The 15,059-nt window shown below is 38.1% G+C and overlaps 1 protein-coding gene across 4 annotated transcripts in view; it reads left to right on the forward strand.

Annotated features, from left to right (window-relative positions):
* Ppm1b (protein phosphatase, Mg2+/Mn2+ dependent 1B) overlaps positions 1-15,059 on the forward strand; it is a 51,746-nt gene that overhangs the window by 18,783 nt on the left and 17,904 nt on the right. For all 4 annotated transcript variants that reach the window (XM_051175201.1, XM_051175202.1, XM_051175203.1 and 1 more), the window contains exons 2-3: positions 7,058-7,917; positions 13,670-13,787. In XM_051175201.1, coding sequence (XP_051031158.1) covers positions 7,058-7,917; positions 13,670-13,787 — 978 coding nt within the window. The remainder of the gene's footprint in view (positions 1-7,057; positions 7,918-13,669; positions 13,788-15,059) is intronic.

Genomic DNA, 15,059 nt, shown 5'->3' on the forward strand with positions numbered 1-15,059 from the left:
GACATAGGCTCCTCAGTTTCCAGCACTTAAGTTTGAGTGGTGTTTGTTTTGTTCCTTGTGTACTGCATAATTTAGCCTGTAATTGTTACATTTGTACTGAATGTGTCCAATTTCTTTTCTGGACATTCTCTGTACAGTGCAGCATAATAACTACATAGTAATAATTATACTAACTACTGTTAGTTATTTATGCCTGCCATAGTTTACTTGATAAAAGGTTTATTCATGTTCTCACAATGACAGTTTTTTTTAAGGATTTGGTAATATTCCATGTGTTCATGATCATGAATATTCATGTGTTCATGTCCACATTTCTGTCATTCACGATACAAACTCACACTGATAATAGGATGAGCAAGGATGTCATTTAGTAGACTTTGCTTGTAGAGTTATTGTGCAAGTTCAAGCTTTCCATGGAGTGTTTTATATTTAAGCAGTTTCTAAATCAATCATCTGAAGTACTGAATATCCTCAGGGATCAGTTGGTTACCTGCCTCAGGTTTCCAAGGTTTTTGGAAGTTGAGTTACCAAAAGCATTTCAGTGTTATTCAAATTTATAGCTTTTTTTTTTTTTTTTCTTTTTTTTTACACAGTGTCTCATGTTGCTCAGGCTGGTCTTGAGCTCATTTTGAAGTTTGGGATGACCTTGATCTCTTGCCTCTACCCTGTGGTGGGTTTGTACATGTGCACCTTTATGCCTGACTGAAAACTTAAGTAGGCTTTTAGGATGGCTTCCCACCTTGATCTGTATCGAAACCTAGTACATCTAAATCCAGACCCTCTTTAGTTCATCTTTTCAAAGCAAATCTCTTTTGATAAGTACACATACCCATACTTTTATCTCTTTTTGAATACCGTGTTGGGACTGGGTGGTGGCAGTTGTACACTCCTTTAATCCCAGCCCTTGGCAGGCAGAGACAGGCAGATCTTTTTGAGTTTAAGGCCAGCCTGGACTACAGAGTTCCAGTTCAGCCAGGGCTATACAGAGAAACTCTGTCTCAAAAAAAAAAAAAAAAAAAAAAAAAAAAAGTCACGTTGGGGGTTGAACACAGGGCTCTTACGTGCTAAGCATGTTCCCTCTCTGTGAGCTACACGCCTGTAAGTTTTTAATGTCCTTTAATAGTGGGATTTATCACTCTTCCCCTTTAATCTGATTGGGCCTTAGTGGCTTACTTCTAACAGACACAGTGCAGTACAAGCAATGCTGTAACCTCCAAGAGAGGTCAGAAAAGGCTTCTATCTAAGATGTCTCCTGAGAAAATTCTCACATTGCTGAGGTCCTCACAAACGACAGCCCACATGTAGGTACTTCTTGGCAGTCCCTTGGGGATTCCTATCTAACAATCCTTGCCTGTTACCAGTCATGTAAATGAACTACAGAAGATTGTTTCTGGTAGTGTGGGAAAACTCATGAGAACTGTTTAGCTGCATTTATTAATGAGATGTTGGTGCATTATTTTTGAGATTTATTTTCTATTTTTATGTGTATGTGTGCCTGTGCAAGTTACTGTACACCTTATGTGTGCAGGTACCTGTGGAGGCCAGAGGGTCAAATCCACTGGAGTTGGAGTTCACAGGTAGCTGTGAGCTGCCTGATACGGTGCTGGGAACTGAATCTAGACACTGCATGAGTAATAAGCTCTCTTTAACTGCTGAGCTATCTCTTCAGCCCCTTGACACATTATTAACTGAAACCTGTAATTTATTCATATTTTATTATTTTTACCTAACTTCCTTTTCTGTTCCAGGATCCAGTTACATGTGCTACATTATGTAAATATACCACATTATGTAAATGTGCCAAATTACATAAACGTTCCACATTATATTTTAGTCATCATGTTCTTTAAGCCCCTTTTGCCTGTGACAGTTTCTCAGACTTTCCCCCATTTTTATGACCTTGACAGTTTGGAGGAATACTGGTTGGGTATTGTAAAATATCCCAATACTGAGACTTATCCACTACTTTTCTTGCAATTAGAGGCCATAGGTTTATTTGAGGAGGATAGCACAGATGTAATGTGCTATTTTCATCATGTGTCAAGTGATGAACTCAATATGACTGTTAATGTTGATCTTGGCCACTTGGCTGATGGTAATACTTGTCTAAACAGTGAAGTTACTTGCCTCCCCCCATCCATCCATCCATCCATCCATCCATCCATCCATCCATCCATCCATCCATCCATCCGCTTTTTGAGACAGGGTTTCTCTTTGTAACAGCCCTGGCTGTCATGGAACTCACTGTGTAGACCAGGCTGTCCTCAAACACAGATATTTGCCTCCTCTGTTTCCTGAGTGCTAGGATTAAAAGTGTGTGACCCCATGCCTTGCTCAATTATTTATCAATATGGATTTTTGGATACTTGTTTTATTCTTAGGGATATAATCCAAGTACTTTTGCTCAGATTGTCCATTTAAAAAAGCAAATCGTATTTAATACACCTTAGAAATAGAATTGAGTCAGAGTTTGTAATTACTATATAATCTTGGCTATTTATTTATTTTTTTGGACACATTTCTAAGCTACTGTAGCATGGCCCACAAAACCAGTAATGGAAGGAATTTTACTGTTGGCCTAACCTTATCCAACTTGTTAGTGTAAAAGCCTTAACTGTGGCTTGCCTTAACTTTACAGTTTGTGTAAGTGAGGGTGTGGGGTATCCTCAAACTTTGTGTAGTCAAGGGTGACCTTGAGCTTCTGATCTCCTGCCTCCATCTCCCAAGTGCTGACAGTTTAGGTGTGGACCACCATGCCTAGTTTATGTACTGCTGCAAATCATGCCAGAGTTTCCTCATGCTAGGAGAGCACTTTGATAGCTGAGCTATATTCCCCAGCCCATTACTTTCCATTAAAAAAAAAAAAAAAAGAGTAAACTTGCAATGTTGAAATAGTTTTAGACTTACAGGAAACTTAAGATAATGCAGAGAATTCCCTCAGACGTTTTAACTTGTTTGTGTAATGTTAACTCTTTATGTTATTCTGGTACAGCTGTCACAACTAAAAATCCCATTGTTGTTCTATTATCTAAACTTGAGACTTTATTTGAACTTTATCAGCTTTCCTGTAAGCTCCTTTGAATTTTACTTTTCTCAGTTGTAAAGCGAGACTTTAAGATTTCTGGAGATAAGGCTCAGCAGTTAAGAGTGTTTGTTCTCCAGAGGACCGACCCAAGTTTAAGTCCCAGAACCCACACCGGGTAACTTAAAACTAACTCCAGCTCCTAGGGATCTGATATCTCTGGCCTTGGAGGGCACTGGCATCCATGGACACACACCCACACAGAGACACATAATTAAAAATAGTAAAATAAATGATGTTCAAAAAACACTAACCTTACTAGGGTTAAATGATAGAGTGGCATGTGCAATTCCTGAAAAAAGATATTACTGTTGTTACTTAAAAGAACAGAAACATTGGGAGAAGCCTTTCCCGTGAGCCAGAGGGATCTCTGATATTGCTTCATCCTTTTGATGGGATGGTGTTGACAGGTTGTGCTGTCTGATGCACAGCCTGCCAGCCTCCATATGTTCCTCTACCAAAAGTGTGCCAGCTACAGCCAAGGGGATTTTGCAGAATTAAATACCCTTTGTTGAAGCTTTTTTATTTGTCTAGTGATATTTAATTCTCTAATTGTTTGCTTGTGGGATTTTTGTTTGTTTGTTTTAGATATGTTTAAAGAGTAGAATTTAAAAGATAGGGGTCACGCATTTAAAGTAATGCTTGCTATAAAGTGAGGACCACACAGCATTTGCTTAATATGACTGCATGTTACTATGAGCATCTGGCACAAAATTAAGTTATGGGAGGATCATAGAGGCCTTTGTAGGTGAGTGTCATGGTGGTTTGTGCAGAGAATTTCATGGACCAGACTCTCTGCCATATGCCCCATCATGCTCTAAAGAGCTGACAATTCTTTAGGCATGTGATGGTAAAAGTTGGAGAATAAAATTAAGGTTCTACACCCTCCCCCAATGACTTGCAATTTAAATTGCCTTGTGATGAGTAGTATCCAACTATGGTTATTCAGGAAGAGGGAATTTAGACAAACTGAGAGAAAAGAAAGAGGTCCAGTGACCACTGAGTACAGTCTAGGGTCCTGACAGAGGATTTAATTACAGTTCTGTTCAAGGTACAGACGCACCAGCCATGGGCATATCATTATCTCCTTAAAGGTAACCTAAGGAATTGTCAGAACTATGTGAAATCTCTGTCTTGCAGAAAAAGCTCTCCCTTTGGTCAGCTCCTAAACCCCGGCTTTTTCCCTTCCCATTCTCTTCCTTCCCCAGAATGAGACTCCTGAGAATTGAGTTCTTAGATCCCATTGACTTGTAGTTTGACAGCAAAAGGAAAAGAAAGGCACACGTGTCTCTTTAGTATTAGTCATAAAAGGTTACTTTTATAGAAAATTTCCAACATACATAAGGTTCATATAGAATACATTGGACTGGAGAAATGTTCCATGGCTAAGAACTAACTGCTTTGGCAGAGGACCCCAGTTTAGTTTCTAGCACTTACATAGGGCTGCTTACAACGATCTTAGAGCTCCATCTCCATGAGATCCAGTGCCCTCTTTTGACACCCTTAGGCACTTTCACACAAGTGCATGCACTAACGCAGATAGATACATAGTGTATTGAGTTGTACCAGTTACCCAGCTCTTAGATTTAATGATAGACCCATTTGAAGAAAGTGGTTTTGAGTCTCAAAATCCCTATAGCCTCTTCACTAGTTGTGCAGCAACCTTGTTGCTATTTATTTTCCTTTTTTATGTGTGTATAAATTAAAATACTAAATAAGAATACAAACTTTACACTTTTGTTATCTTTTTAAAGTAGTGTTTATAATCCATTATGTTAGTGACGGAATTAAATTTGTATTTTATGCTCTTTAATCCTCTTCCCTATTTCTTTTCCACATTGTTTTGATTTCAGCTTGAAAGCAGTATATTACTGGTTTTCATGTATTTATAAACAATAGATGTAAGCTAATTACAGGCATCCTTGGCTGTTTTTGTCTATTTCATTTATATACATATTCACTTTTGTGTGTGCTGCTGGGGCTCAAACTAGATCTCACACAAGCTATATTCGGCCTGTTTTAAACCCTAGATGGCAGTGTAGTGAGTCATCATGCAAGTTTTTAAATGTTAAATGAGTGATTGATAAAGTGGTTTTACTTGAGCTCTAACTTGACTGCATTCCTTTCTTTAGCCTCCTTAATCAGATAGTGTTTTGGGGGATGGGGGGGGGAGCCTTGGTGCAGTGGTAGAGCCTTGTCTAGCCTGTGTGAGGTCTTAGTTTGACCCTCAGCACTGGGATGGTTGAAAAGAGCTTTGTGTTGATCAGAGCCCTGCTTTTTATCCACTTATCCTGGATCTGTGAATGCAGGAGTTAAATGTTCCCATCAGTGCTGTTAGGTGGGCTTATTCATTTGTTAATCACCTTCTCTATTCCAAGGATGCCCCTCTTCACTGCCTGCTCCCCAAAATGTGCTTTCTGATTTTCCTGTTTCCCACAGGAAACTTCCTGGAACTTGCTATGTAGACCAGGTGGGCTTCGAACACAACTACACAAATGTCTAGTGTACCATTGTATTAATATTAAGTCACTTACTCTTTGAAAAAGGAAAAGACCTATTTTTAATATCTTGTTTTGTACATTGTCAGTTTTATATGAATGCTTATAAATATGAACCATAATTAGGTGTGATTATAGACTGAAAGTGTGCCCCACTTACAGCATGACTGATAAGATCAGCCAGAATCTGTCAACAAGGCAAGAGGCTTTAATTCTCTGCCCACCCGTGTCCCAGGCCAGCCTGTATCTTTTTTTTTTTTTTAAGTATTAATTCACTTTTATATGTATGAGTGTCTTGCGTGTATGTAAGTAGCTGCATGGGTGCCTGATCCTGACAGAGCCCAGGAAAGGGTGTTAGATCCCTTGGAACTGGAGTTATATGGTTGCTGGAAATGCAACTCTGCTGAGCCATCTCTCCAAACTCATTATATTCTTCTTCTTTTTTTTTTTTTAAAGCAACAGAAGCCATCAATCTTAAAGCAAATATGTAATTCTAGTCAGGGTTTCTCTGTACTAGTTCTGTAGATGAGGCTGGCCTGGAACTCAGAGAGCTGCTTGCCTCTGCCTCCCAAGTACTGAGATCAAACGCATGTGCCACCACTGCTTAGCCTAAATCTGTAATTTGTCTTAGTAATTGTCACTTCAAGTACCAATGCCTAGTACACATTTTATAAGTACATTTTAACTTTTTGCAATCATTCAAGTATTGATTTGGTCAGAATAAATGAAAGTGCTTCCTCAGAAGTAAAGCATACTAATTTGGGAAGTGTATAATATGGTTGAACTATAAGGAACACTAATTGCAAACTGGAGGTCTTGCCTACCTTGGATAGATGATTTTGGGGATGAGAAGGAAAGCTGGCCCATATAAATTTTGTGGTGGATGCCACATGTGTGCACATTATATAAAAGTGATAGTGGAGCTCTATAATGCTTTTAAAAAGCAAATCCTTATAATAACACTCAGCCTTAAAATAAGATCAGTTTGGAACCTTATGAAAAAGTTAATTTGTGGCTGGGCAGTGGTGGTGCACACCTTTAATCCCATCACTCAGGAGGCAGAGGCAGGCCTATCTCTGTGAGTTTGAGGCCACCCTGGGCTACAGAGCTGCTTTACAGAGAAATCCTATCTCTAAAAAACAAACAAACAAAAATATGAGGGGGAAAAAATATCAATGTCTTAGGAGCTGGAGAGATGGCTCAGCATTTAAGAACATTTGCAGCTCTATGACTCCAGTTCTATAGGATCTGACACCCTCACCCAAACATATACCCAGACAAAACACCAATCAGTGCACATAAAATAAATAAATCATTTTTTTAAAAATCAGTGTCTTAAGAGTGTTGTTACCCCACTAAGTCAGGTAATGCAGAAAATACATAGGAGATGAGTTGGTCCAGAATAAATGGAGCACTATAGATAAGCTATGTCAAATTGAAATATTGAACACCATTTTTTTCTCTCTCTCTCTTTCAGATTCATTACTAAACATGGGTGCATTTTTGGATAAACCCAAAACCGAAAAACACAATGCTCATGGTGCTGGGAACGGTTTGCGTTATGGCCTGAGCAGCATGCAAGGATGGAGAGTGGAAATGGAAGATGCACACACAGCTGTTGTGGGTATTCCTCACGGCTTGGAAAACTGGTCATTTTTTGCAGTTTATGATGGTCATGCTGGATCCCGAGTGGCAAATTACTGCTCAACGCATTTATTGGAACACATCACTACTAATGAAGACTTCAGGGCAGCTGGCACAGCAGGCTCTGCTCTTGAGCCCTCAGTGGAAAACGTTAAGACTGGTATCAGGACTGGCTTTTTGAAAATTGATGAATATATGCGTAACTTTTCAGACCTCAGAAATGGGATGGACAGGAGTGGTTCAACGGCAGTGGGTGTTCTGATTTCCCCTACACATATCTACTTTATCAACTGTGGTGACTCACGAGCTGTTCTGTGTAGGGACGGAGAAGTCTGCTTTTCTACCCAGGATCACAAACCTTGTAATCCAATGGAAAAGGAGCGAATCCAAAATGCAGGAGGCAGTGTGATGATACAGCGTGTGAATGGTTCATTAGCAGTGTCTCGTGCTCTGGGGGACTATGACTACAAGTGTGTTGATGGCAAGGGCCCAACAGAACAGCTTGTCTCTCCAGAGCCTGAGGTGTATGAGATTTTAAGAGCAGAAGAGGATGAGTTTGTGGTCCTGGCTTGTGATGGGATCTGGGATGTGATGAGTAATGAGGAGCTCTGTGAATTTGTTAAGTCCAGGCTTGAGGTGTCTCAGGACCTCGAGAATGTATGCAATTGGGTAGTGGACACTTGTTTACATAAGGTATGTAAGCCTTTTTTTGTTTCAACTAACACACCGTAAGTAAACTGAAGCAAACTTAAAGTTTTAGAACTTTTACTCTTTTCTGTAGAGAACTGTGCATTAAATTAAACCTTTTTGTCAACTTTACCCCAACCTTCCAGTTTGAAAAGTGACAATTATCTCAAATTTATTAAGCTTGTTTTATGGCTTTTATAATTCAGAAGTAGCTGTGTAGAATGATGACCTCTGATCTACATCCTTGATGTTGGCATCAAGATTACTCATTTGAAAGAGCTTTAAAAAAGTTGTGTAGAATTCTGTTACTTACATTAAATTATCAGGAGCTACAGAAAATATTGACAGATTACCAAAAGCCAAGCTTGTAAAACAGTGTTCAGCTAAGACAAAAGCTGAAACAAATGGGTTGTCTCTCCTTTTTTTGTCAGTAAGATATCAACTAAGTTTACACTTAACTGTAAACAATATAAGGGTAGTACATTACCCACATAGAAGGCAATTGAAATTCATTTCATATAGACATCATTATCTCTGATTAAAGTCTAAAGCCTTATGGAAAATGTGCTTCTAGGAAAAATTCTTGTGAAATTCTTAAAATGTCTCAGTTGTAATTTGATGCAAAAAAAAAAAATGTAGGTTTACAGATATTTCCCATTAAATAAATGCCTTTGCATTATTCGGTTCTTGGGCCAGGAGAACACAGATACCTATGGAGACAGGGTCATTTCTGTGAGTCTGAGGCCAACCAGGTCTCTTATAGCCTCCCCTTCCCCCCCCCCAAAAAAAATCAGTTCTTCATGTGGATGTTTGAACAGCATCTAAATAGAAATTATTTAAGTTTCAGTTAACTATTGTCTAGATAAGTGAGTTAAGTGTTCTGTGCCTGAAGATGCTGAGGCAAAAGTGGCCTGTTACAGAGTGTGATGTTTGACTGTGTGTCTTTCTGTTTCCTACCATACGTAAACAGTGCAGCATAGTTAGCAAGGCTGAAAGGATGACAGTAGTAGCCAGTGAGATGGTATTGCTCCTTTACTCTTCAGGGGGCCTGCCACCCAGCTCCTAAATAAGTACACACAGAGGCTTATTCTTACTTAGAAATGCCCAGCCTCAGCTTTGCTACTTTGTAGCCAGCTTTTCTAAACTTATCCTGTCTACCTTCTGCCTCTGAGGTTTTACCTTTTATTTCAGTATATTTTTTCCTTCATTCTTATTCCATGTCTGGCTGTGTAGCTGGCCCCTTCTTGTCTGGCTCCTTGATCTTTCCCTAACAACTGAATATTTGTGGAAATAAATCTCTGTTTCCATTTTTTAATCCCATAATTTTGCTGTTTTACTTGTTTTTATTATACAACCAAGGGTTAGATGTATTGTAAAATAGAATATGATTATTTGAAATTTAGAAGGAAAAGTGTGTACATATGTTTAATTCAATGGAAAACAGAAATGTTTAATGGGTGATGTCTGCTTTAAGAGGAAAGCCAAAGAAGGTCCATTTAGTAGCGTTTTCCCCGAGAGATTGACACGAAGTCAATGTTTTCTATGTTTAGTGTGCCTTTTAATAGACACACACTTATGTATGTTAACTCATAAAATCTTGAAAGGTTGTAGTAATCATCCTAGTCAGAATCACAGTATTACACAATTACTACTTTCTGTGAGTCTGTGCTATTCTTAGCTCTTAACAGGTATTTCAGCCCAGTTAATTTTTACAACAGCCATACCATGGTAGTTAGAGTTGTTAATGATAAATCATTTTTCAGGTTGCCATAGCAATGTTAAATTACAGGTGTTAGATAATGATACTGGTCAGGTATTGTCCTACTTTAATTAGTCCCTAAGAAAATAACAGACTTCATCCGGGCAGTGCTACAGCAAGTCGATCTCTGAGTTCGAGGACAGCCTGGTCTACAGAGTGAGTTCCAGGACAGCCAGGACTGCACAAAGAAACCCTGTCTAGAAAAGCAATCATAACAAAACCCAAGACTTACCATTTTATTGCTCTTCATGGTGTTTATTGCCAACTAATTCAGATTTCATAAAGTATATAACTGCTATTTGGTGATATTTTATGACTTATAGGTCATATGTATTTAATCTTTACAGTAATTGGGCAAAGAAAATTAATCTGTTTCTAGTTTGCAAGAAAAGAAATGAAAGCTGACATTAAAAGATAGTTGTTAGTCATGACTAACAACGGAGACCAGAATCTAAAATTTCTGACTTTTGAGTTATTTTAGAACTGATTATCAGAAAGGCTTGATCATGTGTGAATGTATATGTTGGTGCTTTGTGTCTGAAAATTGTTCTCCAGTGTGGTTTGGGGGGGATATTTTCCTTTTCCCCCCATTGTTACAAAATTAGCAAATTGTTTGTAATATACATTAAGGTGTTTGGAAGTTAGGTTACTCAGCTTTACATCTCTTTGTAGTCTCATTGTATTCAATGCTTATCACTACTGATAGCTGCTCTATATTCCTATGTAGTTCTGTTTATTAACATGTACAAGCATAAAAATGGGGTTTTGTTACTGCATTTTGCAGAAATGGATCATGATATGCTTTTTGCTTTTTACCTTATAAAAATCAACATTCCTTGATAATTCTTTAAGATATTTTATTTCCTTGAATTCAGCTATGTACTGAAGCTCATATAAAGCAGAAACTTATTTTAAAATATGGACTAGATCGTGTCATTGGAGAAAATCTGGGATGATATTTTTGGAAGGTAGTTTCATTCTGATTTATTCCTACAACATGGAAAATGTATTTTATTCCCAAAATAATTTTAGTTCCAACTAAGGTTAGCTGTAAACTTACTCCAATGTAATTTACAGAAAATATCTTCATTTAAAAAGGCAAAGGTAAACAGAATATTAGAGTGGGTTGTGGTTAGCAATTTATGTTTAAAAACTTTGTGTCGGTGGGTGTTTGCACATGTGCCCCTGCAGGTGAAGTTTACTGAAAGCTTGTGCTAATTGATTCTTTCCTTCGATCATGTGGTTTTAGTACTTGAACTCAGCTTGTCAGCCTTAGCCCCAGCACTTTATATGCTGAGTTGTCTCACGGCCTGGTTGGCAGTTTTCAGTCGAGAAGAGAAGTGATGGTGAAAGTAGAGTGTGTGAGAATCCGGTGCAGCCTAGTAGGCAGCTGTCAGTGCTTTCTGGGTCATGTATCTGAGTGATTTTTCCTCAGTGCACCTTAGCCCAGTTTGATTGTTCCCAATTTCAAGAATTACATTAATTATATTCAAACTTAGCAAGTCTTACTGGGATATGAAGACTGGTTATTACATATTATGGTATATTCTTACTTCATTCTTTTAAGAATGCATTTACCACTGAGATGGGTTTTTGTTTTTTACTGCACAACTTCTCAAACCTGGAACACTGAACACAGCTGCCTCATCTCCTAAATCAGACTGCTTGTTATTATTGTGAAGACTAGCTTTTATTGTAACAATCTTCCAAACTATCACATATGCTGTATGAAGACATACTTTTGGACTCTCTATAATCATGCAACATTGAGCTTTAGAACCAACTGTGTCAAAATCTCTTCTCCTAAATTTAGATGCCCTTATTTATGGCAGGACAATGCCTGCCTTGATTTAATTTGACACTTATTAGCACTGAAATTCTTCAGTGTATTACAGCTGTCTCCTGGAAAAGTAGAAAGGAAATGGTATCAAAATAAAGTTTTTTACATAGCTAACCTTTCTTGTTGTTCATGGTAGATTTTTATAAAACCAAGTTCCAACCTGGAGCTTAATAAAAACAGTAATGATTATGCAACCATATTATTGTGGTTTGTCTCTTATAAACAGGCAAGACAGATAAGGTCTATTTCAGCTGCTATGAAATACCTGTGCTTTGTGTTTAGTAAGACTCATCCTACAGTAGAAATAGAAACAGCATTGAGATTACACATGACTGGGGGCTAAGTGTAAATTAATTTTTATAAATGATAGGGACTATATTTTAAAATGTACAAAGATATCAAGTGGAGCTTTTATAGATAGCATATCGATTAGGGACTGATTAGTAATGTTCTTGGTGTTACAAATTGGAAATGGTTAGAAGATAGTGTTGCTAAATTCAATCTGCCAATCCCTCTGCCTATAAAATTGTCTTAAAAATATGGTGATGTTTGGTGTTTTCATTACCAATTGTATAGTTTAAAGTTGTAGATTAAAAAAAGTTTTAACTATACTCATGATATACTTCTGTGTAGTTATGTAACCAAATGCGGTGTTTCTAATTAGTAAGTCAGAAAGGTTAGTGGTTTTCTTGAGGAATGAAATCACTTTGGCCAATGTTAGCTTCCTGGTTTTCCAGACACCTTAGCATCTGGTTATCTACTTCCTTTGGGTCTGTAGAGAGATGTGAAGTCTAGAGAAGACCTTTCACCCCCTCAGACTTGCTTCCATTACACTGGAAGGTGGAAGCAGTTATTCCTTAAGGCTGCTTGTATGTTTGGTTATTCCATGTGGATTCTCTAAAGGTGTCAGGTCTGAGCCAGGTAATGCCAGTGTAGATTCTGGCCAGAATGACTGACTAGTCCAGAGGGTATGTAACCTTAACTTCTTTCACTTCACTGGGCAAACCTCATTAGGAAACAGAACTGATTACCTCCTCCTCGATTGAAGAAGGCGAAAAGCTTAAAAGAAAGTTTTTGCTAAGCTTAATAGCTCATTCCTGTTTCCGCAATAGAAGTAAATGCAGGAGAAGCCTGAGTTTCATGGCCAGCTTTGACTATATAACATCGGGACACCATCTCAAAAACAGAGAATTTGACACTGTACTGTCATCAATGGGAAAAAATTCTAACAGCAGTTTCATATGTTGATACTCAGTTATATACCCAAAGAAAGGTAGATTATTATTTTATTGCTCAGCCGTGGCACTTAAAAGAATGTATTTTAATGTAATTTGTAAGGTCATAAATAAAAGGAGTAAACTGAATCCTTATATAAAAACAAACTTTTAACTGCTCTCTAAATACCCTGTAGTTAAAAGGTTCCCATATTGACCCAGGTTCACATGCCTACAATCTCAGCATTTGCTAAACTGAGGCAGGAGGATTACAAATTCAAGGCAAGCCTTGAGACTCTGTGTCTAAAACAGAATAAAAACAGTTTGTTTTTAACTTGTTTAAAACTTCATAATCCAAGCATATCCCATTGTTGGATGTAACTTCAAAATCATTTTAAAAATTAATTTCTTCCTCAAATGCGGAACCCATTAAATTTTTACATTTTCATTCATTTATAGTACATTGTGTATGCATGAGTGCAGTGCATGTGTGGAGGTCAAAAGGACAAATCTTGGGAGTTGATTCCTTCTACTCTGTAGTTTTTTTTGAGTTTCATAATAATCAAATTTTCAGCAAAGTTAAGTAGAGTTGTGTTATGTTCATTGATTAGCATGAAAAATTTCCAGATGTTTAAAAGGATGTTTTAGGCTTAAGCTGCTTTTAGGATTATGTAATTTTGAATGGAAAGCAGTGTAGAAGATATAATAGGTTTGAAGTTGTCTTCATTTCTGAGGCTGTGAGCTAGTGGGTAAAAATAGTTTACACAAGATTAAAATCCAAGAACAACTACATTTATAGTAGTAGACACCTTATGGTTCCTTATGGTTGTATTTTAAATCTTTGAAATAAGATTATCTAAGGTATACATTCTGGGTGTAAATAAGTTTTAATAGACAATTATTGAACATAGAAAAAAATTTGCCTTTTCTTTCTCTAATACACAGGGAAGTCGAGATAACATGAGTATTGTATTAGTTTGCTTTTCAAATGCCCCCAAGGTCTCAGATGAAGCAGTGAAGAAAGATTCAGAGTTGGATAAGTACTTGGAATCACGGGTTGAAGGTAAGGCAGGTTTTGTTTTCTTTTTCTCCAGTTCAGGAATGAAAGGAAAAAAATTCTTCCTTATCAAATGATTCTTTTACAATTTTCTTAGTGGAAGCAATTATATTAAAACAGGGGCTCCAAAAATAAATATCCATCTGCCTAAGATATGCTATCTTATATCATTATGCATGTGAGAGGAACGGGTTTTCCCTTCTTGAACGATGTTTTGGGGTGGAGACCAGCGTACAGTCCTTAAGGCAAGCAGCCAGATGGTAGTGGTGAATTGGACTGAAATGACACTAGCGGAAGGTGTGGAAACTGATTTGTAATGGACCAGACTGTAGTGGTTTTCATTTGGGGAGATTTTTGTCTCCATGTGACATGTGGCAGTGTCATAGATATTGAAGGAAACATTATTGGCATTATTAGAGATCAGGAACACCACATTACTTCTTAGCGCTCAGTATTGTCCCACAACAAAAATTGCCTGGTCCAAATCATAAGCAGTGCCTGCCTGCCTGCCTTCTTCCCTCCCACCCACCCATCCATCCATACTTTTATTGCTAAAAATACTTGAGATAGACAATTTAAAGAATAAAGGATATATTTTAGTTCAGTTTCAAGTTTTGTCTCATGGTCTACTGGCTCCATCGGACCTGAATGAAGCAGGAATGTGCCTCACAGATGCTAAAGCAGTGGGGTAGGGATGCTGGTATACCTAGAGAAATATTTATCCTTCTAAAGTATGCCCTTAAGTGACCTGCTTCCTCCAGCTAGGAAGTGATAGCCCACTCACCTGTGAGCTGATTGGATTCTCACTGTTGAGTGGGCCTTCAGTATAGTCTGTGCCAGTCAACATCACGTAGATGGGAGTGTAAAGCACTATTCTGGGAATGGGTCAGTGAAGGGTTTTGAAAGTAATATTGACGTCTCTGGTTTCAGAGAACTTTTTGATTGAAACTTAGAAGTAAGGGAGTCATGCTGGAGTTAAAGGGGAAGTGGTAGATTCTAAGGCCAGAGCAGAATCTTGTGAGGCATGTTGACAATTGGTATTTTGTATCTGAAGAGGCTGCTTAGGTTTCTTCTGCTAAAAGTAGTACCTACATACAGATACATAATTAAATAAAACAGGCTGGAGAGATGACCCAACAGTTAAGAGCAATGGCTGCTCCTGCAGAGGACCTGGGTTCAGCTTCCAGCACCCACATGGCAGCTCACAACTTCCAGTAGTTCCAATTCCAGGGGATCTGGCACCCTGTTCTGGCCTGTGGGCAGTAGGCATACATGTGC

This window comes from Phodopus roborovskii, unplaced genomic scaffold (genome assembly GCF_943737965.1).
Source record: "Phodopus roborovskii unplaced genomic scaffold, PHOROB, whole genome shotgun sequence".
Taxonomy (NCBI): Eukaryota; Metazoa; Chordata; class Mammalia; order Rodentia; family Cricetidae; genus Phodopus; species Phodopus roborovskii.